Genomic DNA, 27,803 nt, shown 5'->3' with positions numbered 1-27,803 from the left:
GAAATCAGGTTTGACATGACCTATTTTTCATAAATCCATGTTGATTGGCATTAATTACATTCCTATTCTTTATTTCATAATCAATTAAATCACATATAATCTTTTCCATTATTTTGCCTGGGACTGATATCAGGTTAACCAGCCTATAGCTAACTAGGTCATTCTGCGTGCCCTTTCTGAATATTGGCACAACATTAGCACTCCTCCAGTCATCTGGCCTTTCCTTGGTATTCAAGATTTATTAAAAATTAACATCATCAGGCCAGAGATCTTCTCAGAAAGCTCCTTTAGGGATCTTAGTTGCAAGTTATCCAGGTCTGCTGAGTTAAAAATGTTTACCCCTAGTAGATGTTGTTTAGCATCTTCCTAAGTTATTAATGGACTGGAAAGTACTTCATGGTTCTCATATGACATGAGCACATCATCTTCCTTCTTTCCAATTACGGAAGAGAAATATTTATTGATCACTTTTGCCTTATCTGCATCATTAACAGTTAGCTATCTAGTAAATGGCCTACAACTTTATTAGGATTTCTTTTGTTCCTAATATATTTAAAAAATTCTCTCAACCTTAGCCCTGGCAGCTATGGATATTTTCCTGATGTCTTTAGTTTCCCTTATCAATTTTTTGCTCTTCATAACTTCTAATCTATATGATTTCTATTATCCTCCTATTCTATTTTTTATATACTGTTTTTATTGCTAATTTTTGTCTTCATTTTGCCACTGAACTGAGATGGGTTTTTAGCTAAAGTTATCTTCTTTCTTGATTGTGGAAACACAGCTTTTTTGAACATTTAATACATTCTTTTAAAGAACTTTGATTTTCCATACATATTTTTCTATCTATATTTTTTTTATCTCAATGAATTTTGCTCAGCTTTTGGAAATTACCCCTTTTGAAGCACCAAGTATTTATAGTATTGATTGGAACTGTCCTCTACTTGTCCATATTCAGTGTTCTCAGGTCATGATCACCAGGTCACTCAGCAATTATCACCCTTCTGTCCAGTGATAATTCATCTTTATTCATCATAAGGAGCGACCTTGTGTTGGGTACAATATCTTTTCTGTTGGAAAATTATCATATACAATTTTTAGAAACTGTAATGATGGCTGAACCGTACCTCTAGCATATGTCTCCCATGACAGACCAATCAGATAAAAGACTGACTAGAAGGACCTTGTTAGACTTCAATAAATTGCCAAAACCACCAGACTGGATGAGGGAAATGGAGAGCTGGATCTGCCAGCTGGTCACCACAAATGTTAATGCTCCAGGGACCAGATTTCTAGAGGCGTGTAGGCACCTGAAGATGAAGAGAGGTGCGGGCCTAATTGGAAGTAGTAGAATTTTTGAAAGCGTCAAGGCACCTAACTCCCATTAGATTTCTCCATCAAGTTTCCCTCTAGGGTAGACATTGCATAACAGATTCCACATATCTGATTGCTATGGTGTCTCTGCAAACCTCTGAGCCACTCTGCCACACCATACAACCAGTTGCAGCTCAGGTCCCAAAGCCTCTATACTCTATCTACAATGGCAGGATGGTGGGTTATTTCACTAGCTTGTATGATATGGGTGAGCACTGTGAAAAATCAGGAATTTCCAGTAAAAGTAGGGCAGATAGCAATGCTATATGTTTATCTTTAAAAAAAAATCAATACTTTTAGTGTAACAAAGCGAGTTGTATAGCCCCTCCCCTTTCTTCCAGATGCCCACTTAATTCACAGTTTGGACCATCCACCTTTATGGAAGATTAATAATAATTGAACTATGCACTGTATTGGAATATGCTCCTTGTTATCCAAAGCAATTCTCTTTGACTGAAAGTTGTGAAATTGGAAAGCAGAGCCCTCCCATTCCTGTCCCCCTCTAGCATGTGTTCGGGCTTGGCTACACTTACATTTTATAGCGCTCTAACTTCCTGGCTCAGGGGGGTGAAAAATCACCCCCCCCCCGAGGGCAGCAAGTCAGAGCGCATTAAAGCACTAGTGTAAACAGGCTCCGAGCGCTGGGAGCTAATCCCCTCGTGGAGGTAGATTACCAGGAGAGCTAGGAGAGCTCTCTCCCAGCGCTCGCACGCGACCACACTTGTACTTCAAAGCGCTGCCACGGAAGTGCTCCCACGACAGCACTTTGAAGTTTCCAGTGTAGCCATGCCCTTAGTCAATTTAGGTTCAAATCCTGCATAGTGCTGAGTACAGTCTGTGATGCTGTCAAGCAGGTTGCCAATACCCACCAAGGCAGCAGGCTAATTCACTCACATGCTAATAGAAATCAAAGGAGTGTCAAAAGGCATTGATATGTGATCAGTCCAATTCACTTGTGGGTTGGCATAATTAAAAAGGAAATGTGATGATATTGTCTTCATTTATCTGTAACCTGTTGAATGTTATTACATTATATTTTACATTATAGATCACTGTACTTAATTAACCCTAGACCAAAGCATGTATTAGCGTTTAGATGAGAATTTACTTAATGTGTAAAACTGCATGAAAACTAATGAAGGATTGTTTCTGGCTATCACGTTGTTCATGAAAACTAATGAAAGACTGGCTGGATGGCTTAACTAAATGCATTATGTATGTCTCTGTAAAGTTCACCAGGATTGAAGCCTTAGAACTGTAAATGAGAAGCATGCAAACTTCAAAGCATGGGCTCTTGCGTTCAACAAAGGGAAATCTACAGAACCATGCTGTGATGGGAACAAGTGCCAGATTGCTTTCTGGGGAAAACAGCTATAAGAATATACCTTGGGAGCGATCCTGTATCTCTGAACTGTTTGGACACTTTCAGGGGGTGTTCCAGATACAAGACAAAGATCCCCAAAGTTGTTTTGGGTAACCCTGAGAGACCTATGGAAAATCAGGAGATTACTACAACTCTGCTAATCATTTGGACTTACAAACTCTGACTCATCTATAATGTATTTTACCTACATTAACCTCTCAATAACTTTAATTTCTTTTTCTTAGCTAATAAATCTCTAGTTAGTTTACTAGAGAAATTGGCTACAGCATTGTTTTTGGTGTGAGATCAAGAGTATCCTTTGACCTGGGGTAAGTGACTGGCCCTTTGGGGTCAGGAGTGTCCTAATGTGAGGTGATTTTTGGTTTTAATAACTTTTCATCATTTAGACCAGTTTGTCTGGGTGGCAAGATGCACTAGAGAGCCTCAGGGGACTGTCTTTGGCTCCATGGTAAGATTAATATAGTAATCCAGCAGTGTACAGTTGTTACTGGCTTAGTGAAATCTAATTATAAGAATCATCAGTTTGGGATGTCAGAAAACAGGGCAGACAGTCAGAACGGAGATTGACACTCTCAGTTGTGATCTACTCCAGACAGCATGATGCCCTCACCTCTCATAGACTTCAAAAGGTCTTTCAGGAAATGCTCAGCACATTTCATGACCAAACCCTTAAGACGAAAGCAAAGGCACATCCCTCTTTCAAATAATATGTTGAGCAGCAGGTACTGGCACAGCAAAAACCTTCAATAACCTGAGCAGCGGCACTGAATCTTCCTACTGCCTGGAAATTGCCCTAATTATCCTAAGAATATTTGACCAAACATTCATTCCATATAATGCCAGTGCCCCCATATGCTGCATTATGTTTAGTGGGACGAGTTCCTGGAGCCCACAACATGGCTGGTCTTTCAAGTTCTCTTTCTATATTCTCCATGCTGGCATTCCTTTCTTCATTCTTCTGAAAAAGGTGCATGTTCTCTAAGTCACAACTCACTCTCCTTACAGGTAGAGTACATGGCGCTTCAAGGACCGAAATAGCAGAGGAGTCGGCAGATGCTACCACTGACTGTAAAATTCACCGTGGAAAATATGTTCCTTGGCTCATTACAAGCTACACAAATGTTTTCAAGGAAAGTGGGGGCTTTCAGTACTCTACAGAGATTTAACTACTGTATGTTATGAAAAAAAACATCCTCTCCTAATTCATTCATTTCCACAACAATGGAAATATGTTTTTTTAGTGCTGACTAATAAAACACTGAATTGTATTAAAATCAGTTTCAAACCAGATTAATCCCTGCATTTTACACATCCCTCTAAGATTTACAGCTCTAAATAGGAAGTCTATATACCCTTTCATATTTATCATCACATATCCACCTCTATAAAAATATGCAGTCTCAGAAAGAGAATGAATGTAACAATTACCTCAGTTTTTAAATAGTTCATCATCTCTTTATGTAAAGTTGATTTTAGCACAAACATTTATTGACAACTTTTATTTCAAATTCTTTGCTATCTTTTTTTGTTTTAAATGTCACTTCATACATGAGAAAAATGCTAATTAAAACAGCAGTGGAAAATAAAAACACTGGGTTTACAACACATGTGTTGTCTAACTAACAGTAATTGGCTTTTGCACTACTGGGCAGTAGAATAAACTGTAATTGTGATTTTTCAACCAAGGAGCATAATGTGTTCTTTATAGATAAAGTAATGAATGTTTGCAGCTTATTCTTTAACTTTACTGAATGTAGCAAATTTAAACTAGCAACCTTAACAACAGAGGACACTACCAGCATCTATTATAATTCAGAAAAATATGAACAAAAAGTATTTCCATTCAGTGGTAGATCCTGGTTTGTAGGTAACATCACTCATGCCATGATTTCATAAAACATCTCCCAAAAATAAAGCAGAGAAAAGAAAAAAACTGTCAGACTCTATATTTATTTACCTGAAACAAATTAGATGAAAAAGAGCAAAGGCTTTTACAAATTAACACTTGTGTTACAAGACAAAAAAATTGTCCTAGATTTCATGATTAAGTTTTCACATAACAAAAGACTGAAACACCCCCCCCCCAAATCAGTAAGAAAATAACCAGAGTATCTCCAGGGTAAACTAACAGACTAAAATTATAACAAAGCTGTAATGTATCAAGCCCTATATTTCTCTACCCAGGTATAGATTTCTACTGGCATATAACTATACTACATGCATAACACAAAAACAGGCATGGAGAACTTCAGCTCCAAAGAACTTGAGACCTTTATAGCACAAAAGTTTAAACTTAACCCTAAATTCATCATAACTGCTACCAGTGATCTCTACAATAAGAATATGGTGATGACAGATTTCCCTGGCCACTGCAATACTTATACATCTATGACACCATGCCACACTCAAGAACGGGCAGCAGCAAAGAGGATAATAAAGGGGAGAGGAAGGAAAAGCAGAAGAGGTGAATAAGGAGAGAAACAGGGAAGAGGAAAGTGCCATCTCTGTCGCAATTCCACCAACCCATGAATTTTTTCTGGGTACTAGTTATTCTTAGTAATATTGCTCACTTACCTACATCAGGATCCGTGGCCTGGACTCTTGTTAACAAAGCTTTAGTGGCTGTATTCTCATAGACACATGCGGTGTAATGATCAGTAGAAAACACTGGTGGATTATCATTGACATCTTCCAGAAAAAGGTGGATTTCTGACTGGCAGAACCTGCCACCGCCATCTGTTGCCCTGGCAATCAAGTTGTACATAGGGATTTTCTCTCTGTCTAAAAGGGCCGAGGTTTTCAACTCACCTAAAATTGGGTACAAACAGTGATTATCATTATAATACTACAGAATATCCATTTTTAGATTGTAAGTACCAGAAAGATCACATATTTTTCAGGAATTAATTGAAAAAAGGAAGAGAAAAAAACAACAGCAGCAGCAGTATCCATCATTGAAAAGAATACAAAATCCTGAAAGTTTCATTTTTACTTCTGTTTATCCACCATAGTTAACTGCCAGTACAAATGCAGTAGGGTAAGTCAATCTGGATGACCTTCAAAGCCCTACAATTTCACCCATGGCTGAGAGTATAATAAACAGTATTTTTCATGTCTGCCTTTTGGTTATTCTCATAATCTCCATGGCTCTCTAGATTTCTAAACACATAAATGCACTGTAAATCTACTGATGACAGCAGAGATAATCAAATGTAAAGGGCCATAATGCTGCTCTTTGCCAACAAACAACTCAAGAGTCTCAGTGGGTGCCTGTGCCTTCCAGTTTAGATCAGATCTCTCATTCTCAGATACACACACGCACGTTTTATACCAATGGAAGGACACAGCTCTGACCATGGGCATTAAGAGCAACCATAAGGTAGATTTCAGAGTAGCGGCCGTGTTAGTCTGTATTCACAAAAAGAAAAGGAGTACTTGTGGCACCTTAGAGACTAACAAATTTATTAGAGCATAAGCTTTCGTGAGCTACAGCTCACTTCATCGGATGCATCCGATGAAGTGAGCTGTAGCTCACGAAAGCTTATGCTCTAATAAATTTGTTAGTCTCTAAGGTGCCACAAGTACTCCTTTTCTTTTTGCATAAGGTAGATTGTTCATATTCCACAAGTTTTAAATATTATCTGCTTCTTATAAAACAAATAAATAGTCTTCAACCATTAACGTATCAGCAAAGCATCTGGCATTAGCCAGCAGGACTGATTTAGTCTTTTATATGCCAGATCCCATATTTAAAAGCATTACACTTTATTCTGATAGGGGACAATAACCACCTTTAAAATACTAAAAACCTCCCACTGCTTCAACCTCTGTCATTTATGGTAACAAAACAGTACCACCAGATGCAGTTGCCTCCGGTTAGTAAACCACGTATCAAATCAGCAATACTCCCACAACACTCCAACATGCTAACAAATACTATATCCATGGCCCTCCCTCCTCAAAAGCCTGGATGAAAAGATAGTCCTTGCCATATGTCCTGAAGATTGACACATTCAGGCTATTTTAGACACGGGTGGAAGAAATGATTTCCAAAGCTGAAGGCTCCTTGTAAACATTCTGCCAGCAGCTCCCTGTTTTTTATACCAAGTGGGCTCCAGCTCAAGGTCTCTGATGCCCACAACTGGTTTGATGGTCTTGCTGGGCAACAGGAGAGTTAAATCCTCCCCAATGCATGGAATATCCTAGGTGGCTATTAAAGGAGTTCCTTCCCCTCTACTGTCCTATAACTGTCAGCTTCAAAGTGGACATAAATGCCTGCAATATTATAAACTGACAGCAGAAGTTCAGATTTCCACATGTGACACTTTAATGGAAAATGCATTAGCAGTAATTGGCGAGAACTCTGGCCCCAACTGGTGGCCGGGGTTAGCAATGTCATTCAGAGACAAAAGTTTTGTCACCTTACCGCTTTCTGGATCTAAAAAAAATTTATTGTTCCCAGGCCCAAACAGCGAATAGCGAATTTCACCATTGGATCCGATGTCTGCATCCAGGGCGCTGATCTTAAGGATGACTTTGTTTGATGGAATGTCTTCAGGAAATAATGCTGTGTATGCCAACTAGGGACAAAAGCACAAAACACAAGGGATACAAGAGCAGCAGTTTATATTATCTTTGCACAAACATCATTTTGTATGGTTATTCTCTATGGTGCATGCACTTACAAGTATCTTCAACATTTTTATACAAAAAAAACAACTTTTCTTAAGGAACCTTAACTCATTAGTATAAGTTCTTAAGTTTTTTAAGTATCACAACAACAAAAATTAAAAACACTAATAGGACTGCAAAGGTGTTAGGAATAAAAAGGCAGCCACACCTTATACACTGTCTACCCTGACTTTTCTTTGAACATTCCCCTCATTTCACTACTGTAGCAGTACAAACTGCACCCTTGATGGTGAATGTAGGAGCGCAAGGACAGGACACAGGTAATTTTACCACTGTATCATCTGTGCTCAGAGTAGGTCTAGATATCACGGTGGTTAAAATGCCAGTGGCTACCTGTGCCTGGTCTATACTAATCCTCTCACCATTGTTACCACTAGAGGAGCTGCACCAACAATAATCTAACCTTACTACACAATAAGAAAACTACCAGTGTGGAGAAGGCCTAGCTCCTCTAGCTCCACTGCTATGTTCTCTAAAACACTATTCTTCCTTTCCTTTGCTTTAGCGAAACTATCTACTCCCACCAGTGCCTCCCAGAACACGTCAGGCCACTGAACTAAGAACTTACCATGAATGCAGCTAAGAAATGAAAAGAAAAGAAACTGTAAAGTAATGATAAATAATAATGAACTTTATAGGAAATCTTTATGTCCAGTAAAATATTACACAACTAAAATTTGCTGACTAACCTGATCACAGACAGGACTATTATCATTAACATCAGTGACCGTCACTTCCACGGCAGCTTGCGTTACAAAGAGGCCATCGGTAGCAGTGATGTTCAGAAAATAAATGTCTTGTTCTTCCCTATCTAGTGGTCTCTTCACGTAAACCTTCCATTCATTCTGAACCAGTCCCAAGGCGAACTTCCCTTTGGGATTCCCTCCTACAAGAGGCAATGGAGGCCTATCAGAACTTTGCACTCATTCAAACATAAACACAGATGCAGCTTAAAGGTGCCACAAGTAAGTAGCTATCATTTTTCCTCATACAATGATAAGTGCTTTCAAACTGGCAAACTTTGGAAATATGTAATAAGATTATGCTCCCAGGCATTTGTGGTCCCTTGTATGAAAGTAAAACACTAATATCCAAAGAAAACAAGATCTGTTTAGCAGAGCTCAAGATGATCTCGTTTAGTTCTCCTTAAGGCCAATCAAATTCAAACTGTGATCAATCAATAGTCTTCTCAGGATGGTACAATTGTCTTTCCACTTAGTCTCAAGAGAGGCTGTAATACACTGTAGCTCTTGTTACCAAGACAATTTCATTAGCTGTTGATTATGCAATCAAGGAATGGCAGTAGGTTCTATTAAGGAATCCTTTAATGAAAGCTTTATGATACAGCTGTGCTGTTCTTATACTCATTAGGATTCTAGTTTTAAAAAAAAAATTTACATGACCCAGGAAGACATATTAGTATTAAATAGCCCTAACGAGGGGTCATTTAAAGAGGCAGTTCAAAGATAAGCATTGCAATTAAATCACATTTATCAGAGAGTGAAAGCTAGCGAAAGCCAGCTAGGAGCAAAGGAGGTGAAGCAGAACAGCTTTTCATTATGCTGAAACACTGACACCGAACCTGGCAATATTACTTTTCTACATCATTAAATTGCATGGAGACAAAAGCAGCTTGTACAGAGAAAGACTCATCCCATCATCCTCAGAGAGGGAAATAATGTTATTTCACACACTGAAGGTTACAAGGAATTAAAAGTGATGCAAAAAGGGGCATGGTTCTTTGTCAATACCATTTCTAATGGTTATTTACACCTGCATTTGAAATGGTATAATTCCCTAACTCTTCTATAAGAAGATCACCTTCAATTACCTTCCTTTGATGTAGCCTGTTCTCCAACCTTTGTCTTTATGTTGTCAAATTAGACTGGAAATTCTTCGGGTCGGGTTATCACAACTTCCTATCTGTGTGTACAGCTCCTAGAACATGCCTGGTCTGTAAAACTAGATGTACACATTCACCACATTCAGGCAGAATGGCATCTGTTTATAATGAACTCAGATGCTGCATGAATTGAATGGGGAGATGGAAAAGCCCCACATTGTTTCAATGAGCAAATTACAACTCAGGCTAACCCGCTATTTAAGCTTTTCCCACTGGGAGAAGTTTGCTACTGTTCTCTTCATGGGAGACTGCAAAGGTTAAAAAAAGGGGGGGGGGGCTTGTGCTCTCCTTCTTTGTGATGTATAAAGGCAGCCCAAATGGTGTCTTTTCATTATTTTTTTTTCTTCTTAGCAATATCAAGAATGTAAAGTCTGGTGTTCCTTGGCTTTGCTGGAGGGCTCACTCAGTGGTCTTAGATGTGTGTTGTGAGATCTCTTGGCCCCTAATGGAAAAGGCAGGTTTTTAATCTTTTCTTCCAACTATTTATGTGAGTATGTTAGAAAATAGGCGTTAACAAAAACATAGAAAAGAGAAAAAGTTATAAACAGTCGGAATAAAAAAAATCACTCTCCACCTTTGATCACATCATTTAATTAGGTGTGACTACCTAGCATCTCAGATATCATAACTCTGCCAGTTCTCCATAAAGTCTCTCAGGGGCCTGTTCTACGTTATGAAATTAGGTTGGTATAACTACATCGCTCAGGGGTGTGAAAAATCCACACCCGAGTGACACACTTAAACTGACCTAACCTCCGGCATAGACAGCACTAAGTCGATGACAGAAATCTCTCATTGATCTAGCTATTACCTCTTGGGGAGGTGAAATACCTATGCTTTCCCATCAGCATAGGTAGTGTCTTCATTGAAGTACTACAGTGGCACAGCAAACTTAAAACCAAACAGAAAGGTTGAATGCATATGTTAAGCCTTGTGTGTACATCAAATACCAGAAAATGAGGGCACACACTCAGTCCCGCTGCTCTTTTGCTTTAAATACTCAAGCTTTTTCAAACTGGCCTATCTCCATTAAAATTAATGGAGTGATGTCTGGCCCTTAGTCTTTATTGCTAGACAACACTATTTGTACCAACCTATAATTGATTTGAGAAATAATTTTGTGATTTAAAAGATGTTTAGCTTATTGATCAGCCACATATTTTATAGAACTTTTAGATTGAGTGTGTGCATTTGTATTCAAGTATAAAATTAGTATATCAAACATTTAACCATTTTCTGTTTATAGCAAACCACTGGTCACAGGTTCCAATCCTGAAAGGCCCTGAATTCCCAGTGACTTTTGTGAGAGCACAGAATGCTCAATGCCATGCCAAATCAGGCCCTTGCTGAAGCTGTGTTGTCACAAAAATGGATTTCCCCAAAAGAGGATCCATTGTATTTCATTATGCAACATGGGCTGGATCCAAAGACCAGTCAAGTCACTGTCCACTGACTTGACTGAACTATGAAGCATATCCTAATCAGGCTGTCAAGAAAGGTAGGCACATGCTGATCAACATTAAAATATCTCCATTTAAGTTCAGCATCAGGGTAAAGAAGCATAATTTTTCTCCACAGCTGGTTGTGAACCAGCCATAGCAAGAATTCTGTATAATATAACAAAACAGCCTTAAATATTTGTGCTTAACTTCATGATGGCATTCAATACTTTTCTGCACTGTACATGAGAGTTGCATGTACATGCTTTGATTAAAGCAAATGATTAACAAGCTTCAGTTAACATGAAGTAGTATACCCACCTCATGTATATCCCATTGCAAAGTAAAGAGGAGAGGTAAAATCTTTAATCAGTTGGGTGGTTAGTCCTGCTAACGGTAACACCAGCCTTGAACAACTCTATAGTCATTACCGCTGTGTTGTTCATGAAATAACTTTTATATCATACGCTGGGAATTATGGGAGCATGTAAAAAATGTTTGGGTCTTTAAGATCCCACATTTCTTTCCAAACAGAAAAGGAGTACTTGTGGCACCTTAGAGACTAACAAATTTATTTGAGCATAAGCTTGCGTGAGCTACAGCTCACTTCATCCGATGAAGTGAGCTGTAGCTCACGAAAGCTTATGCTCAAATAAATTTGTTAGTCTCTAAGGTGCCACAAGTACTCCTTTTCTGTTTGTGAATACAGACTAACACGGCTGCTACTCTGAAACCTGACATTTCTTTCCCTTATTCTATTAGAAGATTCATCTGACTGACCAAGAAACCTTAGTGATAATCAGAAAACATGTGAATCAAAGGATTGATTCAAATGTCTCTTCCTTTTTGGTTATCAGTATCCTTCCTTTCTCCATTGCTCAGCACTGGTGCTACATTTTGCTGATGAAAGACTGAAGGCATATGATAAAATGTCACAGAAATAATGAGCTGTAAACAGTAAAATACTGTCAGGGAAATATTCTTAAAAGGAAAGGATAAAAATAAGCTGTGGTTCATGGAACCATTTTCTAGCACTCATATGTATGTCCTGCTGCAGATCTCATTCTGCAATGATTAATTAACTTTTCCACTAACATATTTAAGCAGATTCTGTGTCCTAAGGGCATTCTAATTAATTAGTTTTTCACTCTGAATAATGTAGAATTTTTAAACGGAAGCCTCCTGACTACAAGTATTAATGGATTCTTTAAAATCTGTTGGCAGTTTTCTTATGTTCTGCTTTGAATGTCACAACACTGAAGTGTTAACTAAAAACAAAGGCAACTTTTTAGAATGACTTTGAGGCTAAGGCCTGGTCTCCATAAGGGGGGGGGGTATCGATCTAAGATATGCAACTTCAGCTACGAGAATAGCGTAGCTGAAGTCGATGTATCTTAGATCGACTTAGAATCACTTACTTCACATCCTCGCGGCATGGGATTGATGGCGGCTGCTCCCCCATTGACTCCGCTTCTGCCTCTCGCCATGGTGGAGTTCCATAGTCGACGGCAGAGCGATCGGGGATCGATTTATCGCGTCTACACTAGACGCGATAAATCGATCCCCGATAGATCGATCGCTACCCCCCGATCTGGCAGGTAGTGTAGACATGGCCTAAGAGAATCCGCATTATCTTTCATCTTTTGTTACTTGAAGTTTGACTAATGGCCTGTTCCCCCATGCCCTAGTCAGCACATGTTACAAAACCAACTTGGGCTCAAGTTTAATGAAGGAAAAAACAGCTAGATACAATGAAATCCAGAAACATGTTGATCCCAAATAAACAAATCTTGATACACATCATTACTAAAGCGCACATACGTAAGTTATAACAACTAAAAGAGTAGCTGAAAACTAGATGCTGACCACATGAGTTTTCACTGCGAAAACTATTCCATATTTGTAGTGCATACGAGAGTGGTTAATTTATTTCATTTCTTTCTTTGGATTTCATATTTATTTATTTAGAAATGTCTAGTGCCTATCTAGAACTGTAGGTGATTTATGCATATTAAAACCAATAGCATTTACACAAAATTTAATACAGTGCACATGCTTATTGAGCTGCTCAAACGATAAAGACAACCCACCAAATTCTACCATCACTACACCTTAGCTTTTGAGGACAATATTCTTATATCTGTCAATATACCTTCTTCTGCAAATACCTGAGCTCTCAGGGCTCTCAGAAGTGGCTACCTGAATGACTCTAAGGGTATGTCTACACTGCAAGAAAACACCCACGGCTGGCCCATGTCAGCTGGCTTAGGTGGTGGGACTACAGAATTTCAGAATAGATGTTTAAGCTTGGGCTGGAGCCCCGGCTCTGGGACTCCACAACGTGGGAGAATCCTAGAGCCTGGACTCCAGCCCAAGCCCAAACATCTACACCAGTGGTTCTCAACCTTTCCAGACTACAGTACCCCTTTCAGGAATCTGATTTGTCTTGAGTACCCCAAGTTTCACTTCACTTAAAAACTACTTGCTTACAAAATCAAATATAAAAATACAAAAGTGTCTCAACACACTATTAGTGACAAATTACTTCCTTTCTCATTTTTACCATACAATTATTAAATAAATCAATTGGAATATAAATATTGTACTTACATTTCAGTGTGATACTTGAGCCTGTTTTTCCACTTGTGAGTCTTGCCTGAAGCCAGAGCCTCAGGCGTTGAGGCTGAAGCCTGAGCCCCACTGCCTGGAGCTGGAGCCTGTAACTTAGCTTCACAGGACCCACTGTGGTGTGGGGCTTCGGGCAATTGCCCTGCTTGCCCCCCAACCCTGCACTTGTGACCCCCCTAAACCCATTCTGTGACCCCCCCCGAGGATTGCAACCCCCAGGTTGAGAAACACTCATCTAGACTAGTTGAATAGCCCCTGGAAGACCTCTGTGTACCCCCAGGAGTATGCGTACCCCTCGCAGAGAACCACTGATCTACACTATACTTTTATAGCCCTGCAGTCCAAGCCCCGTGAGCTCAAGTCAATTGACACGGGCAGCTGCAGGTGTTTTACATACCCTAAAGGACAGATCTGCAGCTCTGGTTTACTGTCTCCATTGACTTCAGCAGAGCTATGGCCATTTACTCCAGCTGAGGATCTGCCCAGAGGTGCTTGAAATGCACACAAAGCAAGAATAAAAATGTGCCACACACCCCAAAATTACTCAATAAATATCAATTGAGCTTCCCATGCAAAACAAACACAGACAAAAAGAAAATAATACTCACCACAAACAACACAAACTCTCCCTTCCAAAAAAAATACTGAGAAAGAGATGAATAAGGGATCCTTCTCTCTTAATCAGAAACATGGGAAAGGGCTCCAATGACTTGCAGGATCAAAGTTATAATCTCAGCCACATTTTCTGGTTGCTTTCCCCCGATCTACCAGCATTACACCTCAGTCTTATCTGAGATGGGCATCAACCAGCTCACCCGTGCCCAGGGTCAGATGTCAGTCAGACACTGGGCTAGACATACCGCCTCACCAGGTAGGTCAGCCACACTGAGGATCTCAGACTGAGTTCCACTGGCACACTTTGAAGCTGCTATAGCTCATGCCTCCTCACTAAGGGCCTGATCCTCTCAGCTGCTGAGCACCCTCCGTTCACACTTACTTCAATAGGAACTGTGGGTGCTCAGCAGCTTCAAGGACAGGGATGCAATCTTAACAGCCTCAAACAGTGGTTATGTCCAGTTACCTTAAGCCATGTCTACATAGGGACACTCAGGAAAGTGAATGTAAATCAACTAGAAGTGTGAATCATAGAATCATAGAATCATAGAATATCAGGGTTGGAAGGGACCCCAGAAGGTCATCTAGTCCAACCCCCTGCTCAAAGCAGGACCAAGTCCCAGTTAAATCATCCCAGCTAGGGCTTTGTCAAGCCTGACCTTAAAAACCTCTAAGGAAGGAGATTCTACCACCTCCCTAGGTAACGCATTCCAGTGTTTCACCACCCTCTTAGTAAAAAAGTTTTTCCTAATATCCAATCTAAACCTCCCCCATTGCAACTTGAGACCATTACTCCTCGTTCTGTCATCTGCTACCATTGAGAACAGTCTAGAGCCATCCTCTTTGAAACCCCCTTTCAGGTAGTTGAAAGCAGCTATCAAATCCCCCCTCATTCTTCTCTTCTGCAGACTAAACAATCCCAGCTCCCTCAGCCTCTCCTCATAAGTCATGTGCTCTAGACCCCTAATCATTTTCGTTGCCCTTCGTTGTACTCTTTCCAATTTATCCACATCCTTCCTGTAGTGTGGGGCCCAAAACTGGACACAGTACTCCAGATGAGGCCTCACCAGTGTCGAATAGAGGGGAACGATCACGTCCCTCGATCTGCTCGCTATGCCCCTACTTATACAACCCAAAATGCCATTGGCCTTCTTGGCAACAAGGGCACACTGCTGACTCATATCCAGCTTCTCGTCCACTGTCACCCCTAGGTCCTTTTCCGCAGAACTGCTGCCGAGCCATTCGGTCCCTAGTCTGTAGCGGTGCATTGGATTCTTCCATCCTAAGTGCAGGACCCTGCATTTATCCTTATTGAACCTCATTAGATTTCTTTTGGCCCAATCCTCCAATTTGTCTAGGTCCTTCTGTATCCTATCCCTCCCCTCCAGCGTATCTACCACTCCTCCCAGTTTAGTATCATCCGCAAATTTGCTGAGAGTGCAATCCACACCATCCTCCAGATCATTTATGAAGATATTGAACAAAACGGGCCCCAGGACCGACCCCTGGGGCACTCCACTTGACACCGGCTGCCAACTAGACATGGAGCCATTGATCACTACCCGTTGAGCCCGACAATCTAGCCAGCTTTCTACCCACCTTATAGTGCATTCATCCAGCCCATACTTCCTTAACTTGCTGACAAGAATGCTGTGGGAGACCGTGTCAAAAGCTTTGCTAAAGTCAAGAAACAATACATCCACTGCTTTCCCTTCATCCACAGAACCAGTAATCTCATCATAAAAGGCGATTAGATTAGTCAGGCATGACCTTCCCTTGGTGAATCCATGCTGACTGTTCCTGATCACTTTCCTCTCCTCTAAGTGCTTCAGGATTGATTCTTTGAGGACCTGCTCCATGATTTTTCCAGGGACTGAGGTGAGGCTGACCGGCCTGTAGTTCCCAGGATCCTCCTTCTTCCCTTTTTTAAAGATGGGCACTACATTAGCCTTTTTCCAGTCATCCGGGACTTCCCCCGTTCACCACGAGTTTTCAAAGATAATGGCCAAGGGCTCTGCAATCACAGCCGCCAATTCCTTCAGCACTCTCGGATGCAATTCGTCCGGCCCCATGGACTTGTGCACGTCCAGCTTTTCTAAATAGTCCCTAACCACCTCTATCTCTACAGAGGGCTGGCCATCTCTTCCCCATTTTGTGTTGCCCAGCACAGCAGTCTGGGAGCTGACCTTGTTAGTGAAAACAGAGGCAAAAAAAGCATTGAGTACATTAGCTTTTTCCACATCCTCTGTCACTAGCTTGCCTCCCTCATTCAGTAAGGGGCCCACACTTTCCTTGGCTTTCTTCTTGTTGCCAACATACCTGAAGAAACCCTTCTTGTTACTCTTGACATCTCTTGCTAGCTGCAGCTCCAGGTGCGATTTGGCCCTCCTGATATCTTTCCTACATGCCCGAGCAATATTTTTATACTCTTCCCTGGTCATATGTCCAACCTTCCACTTCTTGTAAGCTTCTTTTTTATGTTTAAGATCCGCTAGGATTTCACCATTAAGCCAAGCTGGTCGCCTGCCATATTTACTATTCTTTCGACTCATCGGGATGGTTTGTCCCTGTAACCTCAACAGGGATTCCTTGAAATACAGCCAGCTCTCCTGGACTCCCTTCCCTTTCATGTTAGTCCCCCAGGGGATCCTGGCCATCTGTTCCCTGAGGGAGTCGAAGTCTGCTTTCCTGAAGTCCAGGGTCCGTATCCTGCTGCTTACCTTTCTTCCCTGCGTCAGGATCCTGAACTCAACCAACTCATGGTCACTGCCTCCCAGATTCCCATCCACTTTTGCTTCCCCCACTAATTCTACCCGGTTTGTGAGCAGCAGGTCAAGAAAAGCGCTCCCCCTAGTTGGCTCCCCTAGCACTTGCACCAGGAAATTGTCCCCTACGCTTTCCAAAAACTTCCTGGATTGTCTATGCACCGCTGTATTGCTCTCCCAGCAGATATCAGGAAAATTAAAGTCACCCATGAGAATCAGGGCATGCGATCTAGTAGCTTCCGTGAGTTGCCGGAAGAAAGCCTCATCCACCTCATCCCCCTGGTCCGGTGGTCTATAGCAGACTCCCACCATGACATCACTCTTGTTGCACACACTTCTAAACTTAATCCAGAGACACTCAGGTTTTTCCACAGTTTCGTACCGGAGCTCTGAGCAGTCATACTGCTCCCTTACATACAGTGCTACTCCCCCACCTTTTCTGCCCTGCCTGTCCTTCCTGAACAGTTTATAACCATCCATGACTGTACTCCAGTCATGTGAGTTATCCCACCAAGTCTCTGTTATTCCAATCACGTCATAATTCCTTGACATCACCAGGACCTCCAGTTCTCCCTGCTTGTTTCCAAGGCTTTGTGCATTTGTATATAAGCACATTGAAGTCAATGCACATTGTGTGTGGATGCCCTCATTAAGAAGTGAAGTGACCTTAATTTACAGTAACTTAATCTGCCTTGAATCAGGCCTCCCCCTCTCGCCTTGAAGGTGATTTCACACCTTTTAGTTGATTTGCCTTAACTTTCCTGAGTTTCCCCGAGCAGACAAGCCCTCAGATATCTAAATACTTTTACAAAACCCGCAATATTTGCACTAGCAAGGGCATTGCCCCCTACAGTAATTACAGGGTCCTGTAGGTAATACTGCAAACACCAAGAAAACCTTCTCTATTTGTCTAAAACCATACTGACAAGTCTTTGGTAACCCACATGAAAGGGCCCATGGTTTATTGCATGCAACTGGCCAAAACTGTGCTCTCACAAGAAAAGCAACAGTGACCCTTCCATCTCCAGCTATCACTGCCAGGGATTTGCTGATATTTAACAGCCAGCTTTTGTATCATGCCTTTCATTGGTACGGATCCCAAATTGTTTTACAAGGACTGTCAATAAATGGACAAATAGTCATCACGTCTTCCATCCATGAAATGCAAATGGCTCTGGGCTAGAAAATGGCAGCTGTTTACCAGCACACAGGAAGCCTGAAAAACAGGTTTGCACTGAAGAACTGTATCTATGTTAAACTAAAAGTGGGAGGGACATGTTAGTCAAGGACAGTGTTGTTATCCATATTAGAAGTTGGCCAGAACACTGAGATTAATTATTGTATTCTTGGGGAAAGTATTATGGGATCTTTAGTCATCATAAGTGGTTAGAGCTTTGATTTTATGCCTCATCTAAAAGGCGATTTTTCCACACCTTCTGTGTGTTACATGTCGTCAGGGACAGGTATGAAAGGCTATTCTGAGTGCACCAAATGCCATTCTCATCATTTACTTTCTTTTCCCTTTAATTCAGTGATCCATATTTGCTCCAGTGAATGGCTCAGGTGTGACTGTATTTACAGAACAATATTCTGGGTCTCAAAATACCTTCAAAATGACACAGTCACTGAAAAAAATCCCCAGCTAATTTGATCTCATGAAATGTTTAAGTCCACTAGCAAAACTCATTTTGAACTCAAAGTATGAATTAAATTTCATTAGTGAAAATGCAACTGTATTTTAACATTTGTTTTTTAGCCAATAGAATTAAATTTTTCTGGATGATTTTCATTCTACAATTTCCCATATCTAAGAGGATGTCTTAAAAAAAATGAAGATAGCAAAGCCCCTTTGGTATTATGTTCTAGCAACTGCAATAGTATATCACATGTGCCTTTTAAACCTTTTGCTTTTTTCGGTAGTAGCATTTTTAGAATTTTCTGTGACAACTTAAAATCAGGAAGGGATAGTTTTGAAACTTTTAGGTCTTATGGGAGGAGACTGCTGTTAAACTGGTATTTTTCTCAAATGAAAGAAAGTGGATTTATACATAATATATCTATATTGTGCATTAGAACAGGAGATTTAAGACTGTCAAAAAGCCAATAGGACACCGGCATTACTATTCCAGTTTTACAAACAGGGACAATGAAGCAGGAAGTGGATGGCACAGTCAGGAATAGAACTCCTGCCTTCCAGTTTTGTTCTTTACTCACAAAACTATCCTTCACTTCCTGTCCTTATACACTATTAAATGATACACTATTAATATACCAGTTTAGCCTTTATAGGAGTGGAAGAATTTACTTTCAAACTGAGTAAAGACTCTTTTCAAATGGTCAAAATGAATTATTAAATCACTTGAAACCTGTGGTATTTTGAACGTATATGATGACAAATCCATGGTACCTAGGACTTCATGATTGTTACCATACCATGTGCCACAGTCATTCTGCATTTGATAGCAAAAGCAGGGACAGAATTCAGATCCTCCAGCTCCAAATACACAAACCCCTGCACCACTTGAGCTAAATGAGACTTATTTTTGCCCATTACTTGTTAGCAGAATTGAGTCTATGACAAAACTGAGAGCAGTTCTAATTCTATCCAGTACAGACAGTGGTGCATACCCACAATAACCAGGTCATTACAATATATCAGCAGCTCTGGCAGGATGAGAGGCAGGAGGAACCAAAACTTTACTCCCAAAAATGTACTGGAGAATGCAGACAACAAACATAGGCATAGACAAAATAATCACACCCCATTCCCCTCTCCACCTCCCTTCTCCAACACATACACACATCTAATTTTCCTCTGGAAAAAAGAATGACAATAAATATAGCATGATAGGAACAAACAATACTACCATGCTTGGAAAAAAATATTAGTGAAATAACGTTTACACCATATACCTACTGCACAGCTGCTAACCAGAACAGCAGTGAGGTGGGTTATTGCTTCTCTGGTTTGTGATACGATGCTTCTCGTAAGTGGGGAAAGTGTGGTATTCTTCCTTCCCTAATTTATATTGCACATCAATTTTTCCACAGATAATGATTTTTTAAATTGAATTTTTAAATTAAAGTTTAAAATGAAAATTCCCCTATCTGGAAGGGGAAAGGTTTAATTTAAAATAAAAGTGCTTAGAAATGTCAGGGTTTTCCTCCTGAGAATAAATGCTGTTCGTTTTCCCTGGTTGATACATTAAGTTCTGATCTTTCCCATGCTGATACATCAATCATGATGGGTTACACCTCCTTACACTGCAGCACAGCATGAAGTGCTGGTCTGTGAAATTGGGGGGGAAGAGGGCAGGCGGCGGGGGGGGGGAGAAGAGTGACACACACACAAATCTCTTTCTCTCTATCTCTAAGCTTCATTAATTGCTACAAAATTCTGGTCAAATTAAGAACAATGAATCCAAGAGAACAATAAATCCAAGAGAAACAGAACTGACTTGCTTCCAAGCTGAAGATGTACCTGACATCCTGCTAAATCTTTCATGTCAATCTGTACTAAATCTCAGTCCTTCAATAACGGCAGGTTTCAGGAAGAAAAGGGGTTTGAACGTTTCTTACCTGTGATATGGTAGCTAACCTGCCGGTTGACTTCAGATGTGTCTTCGTCCCATGTGCTGAGAACTGCCACAACTTCACCGGGAGGGTCACTCTCTTTTACAGATCCTTTGTACACCTCGTGTTCAAAGACTGGTGTGTTGTCGTTTATGTCTGTCACAGTGACGGAGACCAAGGTGGTGGATGAAAAGGAGAAAGCTTCTCCCAGATCTGAAGCCACCACTGCAAAAGTAAAAGTGGGATTCTTTTCATGATCTAGGTCCTTCAATGTGCTGATCCACCCACTGTTGCTATCGATTGTGAAGGCTTCCATGATCTTGTCCAGCTCAGATTCCGCTGAAAGAGTATATGTGACTTGCCCATTTGCACCCCAGTCTGCATCAGTTGCTTTAACCTGGATAAGATTAATCCCTATTGGCATCCCTTCCATTATTACAGTTTCATAGTTGGCAGCTTCAAACACAGGCTTGTTGTCATTTACATCCAACACTTTAACCTCCACATCCACAGTTAATACAATGTCCACTTTGTCTAGCTGTATGGTGGCTGCAACTTTAAAGTGAAAAGCAGGATTTGTCTCATGGTCAAGTCTCTTATCTAGCTTTATGATTCCAGTGTCTTGGTCTATGATGAAAATCCCTTCCTTGTTATTTTCAGCTAATTCACCATTAACAATGCTATACACAGCACCCTGGCTTGGCAAAACATGCAAAATGTCAAGGGTGCTTCCTATGAGAGTGTCTTCTGGTACTGTAAAAGAATATTGGGGTTGGGAAAAGGAAGGTAAAACAGCTTCTGGAGGTAAAACATGGATATAGACAGGAATAAGGGAATGCTTCATGGGAATGCCACCATCAACTGCTTTGACGAAGAACGACAGAACTGTGTTTTTCAGCTGGTTAAAGTTACCTTTGGTGACCATCCATCCATTGTCAGGATCAATTTCAAGCAGATCTGCCACTGAAACGGAGGCTTCACTATACAATGAATAAGTGATCCTTGAATTGGTTCCATCATCTGGATCTAATGCCTGCACTTGGGTGACCAAATGACCTTTTCCAACATCTGCTTTGACACTTGCTCTGTATTCTATTGTCAAAAACTGGGGAGTATTGTCATTCTCATCCACTACAATCACTCTCACGGTGCAGAAAGTCATTCTCCCACCTCCATCCAGGGCCCTCAAAAATATATTGATATCCCCTTCCAAAGGGTTCTCTCGGTCCATTTTCTCAGTTGTTAGGATCTGTCCATTGTTATCAATTAAGAATCGGTCCCTGGCAAAATCATTTATTATAGAGTAGTTTATTTGGCCATATATACCAGAATCTCCATCTGTCGCTTTTACATGAATTACCTTAGTTCCAGGGGCAGCATTTTCTCTAACCTCTGCCACATAAATACTCTGTGAAAACATGGGGCTATAGAGGTTAGCACCAAGGATGCGGATATGCACCTGAGCTGTGCTGGTGAACAATCCATCCGAGACAGAGACATTTAAGCTATACATTGGCTCCATCCTCTGTTTCCGATGGTTAGACAGAGTTATAATGCCACTCTTGCTGTCCATTAGAAAGCTGGTCCGATCATTTCCAGACAAGATACCGTACTCCAGTCTGTCAAAATCAGAGCTGTCAGCATCAGAAGCTTGGACACAAGTCACAAAATGACCCCGAGGGGCCAGTTCACTCACGTAAGATTCATATATTAACTGGTTAAAAACTGGAGGGTTGTCATTCATATCTGTCACATAAATACTAACAAGAACTTCACTGCTCAGTGGTGGGAATCCATTATCAGCTGCTCTGACTTTTAAGCTGCACTGCTGTAATAGTTCATGATCCAACATACGGGCTGTCAGGATTAGGCCACTTGTGCTATCTATGTGAAAATAATCAGTGCTGTTAAAGGAGTCCTGGACAATCTGATACTGTATATTTTTGTTATTTTCAGAGTCTGCATCTGTAGCAACAACCTGCAACACAGGAGTCCCAATCAAAGATGCTTCGGATAAGGTGGCATTATAGGCCGAGTGATCGAAAACGGGAGGATTATCATTTACATCATTAATGATTAAGTCCACAGTGACCTCAGCCCGAGCACCAGTGAGGGCATCACTGGCTCGTACTATCAGCTTAAAAACGGAATTTACTTCATAATCCAATGGGCTGATGACACTCAGAACGCCGGTATCAAAGTCAATGTTAAACTGGTTGTAGGGATCTCCATCAACGATGATATAAATGATACCCTGGCCCTCTGGGCTGGTTGCATTTATGCTAAGAACTGGGGTGTGCATTTCTATGTCTTCATTTACAGAAGCTGTATAGAAGGGCTTGTCAAATACAGGCATTGCTTTATTAACTATAGTAATAGGCAGTTCTACTGAAGCAGACAATGATGGATTACCACCATCTTTTGCAAGGATGATAACTAAATACTCTATATTAGATAAGTCAGAGTTGAAGGCTTCTCTTAAAGTGACACTACCAGTTTGTCTGTCAATTTCAAAATGCCCATAGTCTTCTTTCAGCAGATAGGAGACTTCACCATTTGCACCCTTATCTTTATCAATGGCTGTCACTCGATATATTAGGGTACCAGGCTCAGCATCAACTTGTACAGCAGCATAGTAAGGCAACCCTACAAACACCGGAGCATTGTCATTGATGTCCTCAATGTTAACTCTGACAACCACCCTGGCCACACGGAGATGATCTAGTTCACGACTTGCCTCAACGACCAACTCATATAGCTCTTGTTTTTCTCTGTCAAAGGGGATGCCCGTTGTTTCAATGACTCCCGAGGTGGATTTGATCTTGAACTTGTTCCCTGGGTTTAATATACCATACTTCAAGGGCTCATTGAGACGGTTTCCAACAGCATTCACCACAGCTATCTTTGTGATATTAGTGCTGTTCTCCGAAATAGAAGTGGAATAAAAACTTTGCATAAAATGGAGCCCACTATCCATGGCTTCTTTTACCATTATGGTCACCATAGCAGTGCTGTAAAATTTCCCATCAGACACTCTTACTATGAGCATATAATGATCTTTGGAAAGAGTATTATTTTTTATGGTGAGTACCCCAGTACTTGAATCAATCAAAAAATGGTCCACATTGCCTTCAATCAGACTGTATGTTAGTTCAGGTGGAACCTCTGAATCTGGGTCTGTAGCCTTAACTTTAAGAACCTCTACACCAACGTAAGAGGGAAGAAGCAAGACTGTCTCAAACACAGCCTGACTGAAGACTGGAGGATTGTCATTGATGTCAGTTACTTCAATAGTAACTTCGACCGGACTCTCCGCTGTGAGCTGTGGATTTCCGCTATCCCTAACATGCACATGGAAATGGAAGTGGGCTATGGTTTCATGGTCTAAATTTGCGATTGTTCTGATCGCGCCAGTGCTGGAATCTACAGTGAAGTACTTCTTAGCAGTGGATTCAACAATCTGATAGACCAGCAAAGCATTCTGATTACTGTCGGCATCTGTGGCTCGTATCACCAGTGGGTTGTTGGCTGAACTCCGGACTATACTGTTTACAGGAGCAGCTTCACTTATGTTGCCTAAGTATTGGGAGAGGAGAAAAACTGGCAGGTTATCATTTTCATCAACAATCTGAATGTTGGCGGTGGCATTTGATGCCATGCCTGCCATGTTAGTTGCTTGAACAATGAGCTGGTAAGAGGAAGTGCGTTCATAATCAAGTGGCTTTTGACTGGTGATGACTCCAGAATATGGGTTTATAGTAAAGGCTCCATCCACATTCCCATCCTTGACCTCATAAACTAATGTAGACTGACTGATTGCAGAGATCAAAATGACTGAAGTTCCAATATCAACATTTTCATTAACTTCTGCTTGATATTCCTTGTGTGTGAACTTTGGATGGGAATTATCTGACATGGTCACAGAAATGCGTACAATTGCTGTTGCAGACAGTGGTGGCGAACCTTGATCAGTTACTTTGACTGACAAAACAAACTGTCCCATTGTTGTCAAGTCCGGCTCTTTCAATACTGTGATGATGCCTAAAACTGGTTCAATCTTGAACGTGTTCCCAGTGTTTCCTAAAACATAAATGTTGAAAGCTATATTAGAAGTGAAATCTTGAAAATTCTGAAAATTATGTTATAAAACTAATCTGACTATGATACCATCACATTAACCCACGAATGGTCATCAGTAATACCAGTAATTGCACAGAATAAAAAAAGCAGGTACCTAAATCTGTGGCCTGAAAATCAAATAAGTGGCCTGATTTTTGTAAGTACTGAGCATCCAGCAATTTCCACTGACTTCTGAAAATCAGACCATGTATTCATGTGTGTAAATATGGTCCTAAAAGCCCCTTTTTGAAAATCTTGGTTTATACATTTGTTTCATATTGATTAAAACAAAGCCTGTTTCTCTATCTTTAAAGATTTTAAAATTATTTTAATGGTTACTACAGGCTCAATACCTCTGAAAACCACACTACTACTATTTAGGTGCCTACACATGAATTTAAGAGCCTAAGTTTTGAAAATTTGAGCAGTGTATATTATGCAAAAGTAAAATGTAGGCAAATGCACCTCCCACATTATGTAATTAGACTATCAAATAGTTGCATACCTGAGACACAAAAAGGGGATTATAGGCTAACAAGCCAATTGTCTGATAAAGGGATAACAATTCATGCCCGGAAATAAAGAGGCTATTAAGCACATATAGAGAAGATTACTGTAGCTCAAGGCTGACTACAAAGTGTTAGAATAGAATTTAGAAAAATTACAAGGAACAATACCATAGAAAATAGATAACAGTATCTTGTGTCAGAGAGGTTTATTATTTGATTTCTGAAGAAAGAGAAATCTAGATTAATAAGATTTTGTAGAAAATGTTTTGAGATCAGTGTTAGAATGTACAGACAGAGAGGCCACCGACTGCATAAAGGAGAAAATAATGTGTTTGGATCACAGGTTTGTTTGCTTTTTAAACTAACGTGTGATATACTCTCTGACTGTTCTTCAGGAGACAGACGCAAAACTTCAGGGTCTGTCCAAGTTTTTAACTGTTACTACATGTCACCTCTATCAGGCAACATTTTTGTGTGTGACATCTTAAGTAATTGCTTAAAATGTGGTTGTGTGTGTGTGTGTGTGTTTGTAAGCATACACACAAGCTTTTAGCTCCTTTTTCTCATTTTGATTCCAAAGCCAAACAGCCTATATTGACCTGACCGATTCTGAATCTTTATTGTAAAACCATTCCTGATATCATGGTACCTTATTATGGAGATTATTCCTGGGATCTTTTTGCTAGTCAAGGGCCCATGACCGCTGTAAGAACATTTCTCATACACCACTGAGTGGTAACCATTAGTAAACAGTGATCTTTTAGTGGCAACTGCTCCAACTGTTGCGCAGAGGGCAGCATGTGTGAAAATTCCAGCTGGAGAACAAACTATGTGGCGATCCAAGAAGTAAATAAATACAGATTCTTTGAAAGCTGTAACTGACTACTAAGACTACCCGTATTTGCTGCAGGTTCTGAGGCAAAGAGGCTAGTCCAAACAGCAGAGATCTGTATGATAGTGGCTCCCACATATCAGCTATAAACACACCTGTAAGAGCGACAGAAGCCAAGGGTTATTCTAGCTAAACCAAACTTTGTGCTGTTCACTGAGAAGCCCGGAGTGCAGATTCCCACAAGGATTAGCACACTGGTAGCACTGAGAAACATTGCATGTGGCTGAGCAGTTTTATTTTGTTACTGCTAGCTAACAGGAATCAGTTACAGTCACAGACTGATACATGTAAGGCGGGGCGGGGGGGTTGTTTTTCTCCTTTAGAAATTTCTGATTAAATTATGAGACTACTGCTTTCATCATTCAAAATACTTCCTGTGAATGAAGAAGCTGTGTATGATCTGAGCCTAGCTGCTAAAATCAGCATCCTCACTGCACAGACTTTATAGGTTATAGAAACTACAGCAACTGAAGCCTCAATTTTGATACATCTAGGATTGGAACGTCTGTAGATAATGAAACCATAGGAGTTCAGTTTTATAGTAAATGGAGGCTTTAAGTCTGGAAAAGCAGACAGAGCTCATGATGAAACAGAAACAACAGGCAGTTATAGAAGACAAACCCATATGCAAAGACTTTGGAGGACAGAACTAAAATTCAAAGGAATCTAGATAAATTGGAGAACGGGGCTATAGACAAGATGAAATTAAACAAGGACAAATGCAAGATGTTACACTTAGAGAAAAATAACCAAATGCACAAATATAGAATGGGGCATAGCTGTCTTGGCAGCAGCAGAATCTGGGAGCTGTGGTGGCTCACAACCTAAACATGAGTCAGCAATATGATGCTGTTGCAAAAAGGGCAAATGCAATTTTGGGTTGTATTAACAGAGGCATAGCATGCAAGTCACAGGAGGTGATAGTATTGCTCTACTTGGCACTGGTTAGGCCTCAGCTAGAGTACAGTGTCCAGTTTTGGTCCCTGCTCTATAGAAAGGATGTACAGAAACTGGAAAGGATCCAGAGGCGAGAGATGAAGATGACCAAAAGGATGGAATGCAAGCCTTATGACCAAAGGCTGAAGGAACTGTGTATGTTTAGTTTGGAAAAGAGGACAGGGTGAAAGTAAGGCGGTACGGTGTACCGGTAAAAAATGGCCGCCGGTACTAGCCCGTACCGCTGACTTTAAAGCATTGCTGCCGCTGCCCAGGGGAGGGGGAACGCAAAAGGGGCAGCGACATTAAAGCCCTGCCATGGCAAAAGACCCTGCTTAAAGCTTAATATTGTTGCCCCTTTTGCCCCCTCTCCTGGGCTGCTGAAGAGGGCAAAAGGAGTAGCTGTCCTGGGCCCAGCAAGTTAAAAGGGCCCAGGGCTCTGGCCGAAGCCCCGGGCCCTTTTGATCACCACTGGAGCCCCAAGCAGCATGGGCCAGGTAGCGGGGATAGCCTGGCTGGGGGATGCTGACCCCCCCCACCCCTTCCCAGCCCCCCATACTGGTAAGAGTTTAATTTTACTTTCACCCCTTAAAGAGGGAGCATCATAAATATAAAGGAAAGTGCAAACACCTTTAAATCCCTCCTGGCCAGAGGAAAAATCCTTTCACCTGTAAAGGGTTAAGAAGCTAAGACAACCTCGTTGGCACCGGACCAAAATGACCACTGAGGAGACAAGATACTTTCAAAGTTGGGGGGGGGGTTGTGTGACAAAGGGTTCCCTCTGTCTGTGTTGCTTTTGCTGGGACCAGAGCAGGAATGCAGGTCAGAACTCCTGTAAAAAGCCAGTAAGCAATCTAGTTAGATATGCGTTAGATTCTGTTTTGTTTAAATGGCTGATAAAATGAGTTGTGCTGGATGGAATATATATTCCTGTTTTTGTGTCTTTTTGTAATTTAGCCTAGAGGGATTCTCTA

The 27,803-nt window shown here is 40.9% G+C and overlaps 1 protein-coding gene across 8 annotated transcripts in view; it reads right to left on the bottom strand.

Annotated features, from left to right (window-relative positions):
* The window catches only part of FAT3 (FAT atypical cadherin 3), a 576,249-nt gene that overhangs the window by 94,528 nt on the left and 453,918 nt on the right, over positions 1-27,803 (bottom strand). For all 8 annotated transcript variants that reach the window (XM_038409118.2, XM_043504135.1, XM_038409148.2 and 5 more), the window contains 4 exons: positions 20,380-24,453; positions 8,140-8,336; positions 7,185-7,338; positions 5,333-5,566 (listed from right to left, as the gene is read on the bottom strand). In XM_038409118.2, the coding sequence (XP_038265046.1) occupies positions 5,333-5,566; positions 7,185-7,338; positions 8,140-8,336; positions 20,380-24,453 (4,659 nt within the window). The remainder of the gene's footprint in view (positions 1-5,332; positions 5,567-7,184; positions 7,339-8,139; positions 8,337-20,379; positions 24,454-27,803) is intronic.

This window comes from Dermochelys coriacea, chromosome 1 (assembly GCF_009764565.3).
Source record: "Dermochelys coriacea isolate rDerCor1 chromosome 1, rDerCor1.pri.v4, whole genome shotgun sequence".
In the NCBI taxonomy this organism is placed as follows: domain Eukaryota; kingdom Metazoa; phylum Chordata; order Testudines; family Dermochelyidae; genus Dermochelys; species Dermochelys coriacea.
The sequence above is the reverse complement of the archived record's forward strand: the minus strand, read 5'-3'. Positions and strand labels throughout refer to the sequence as shown.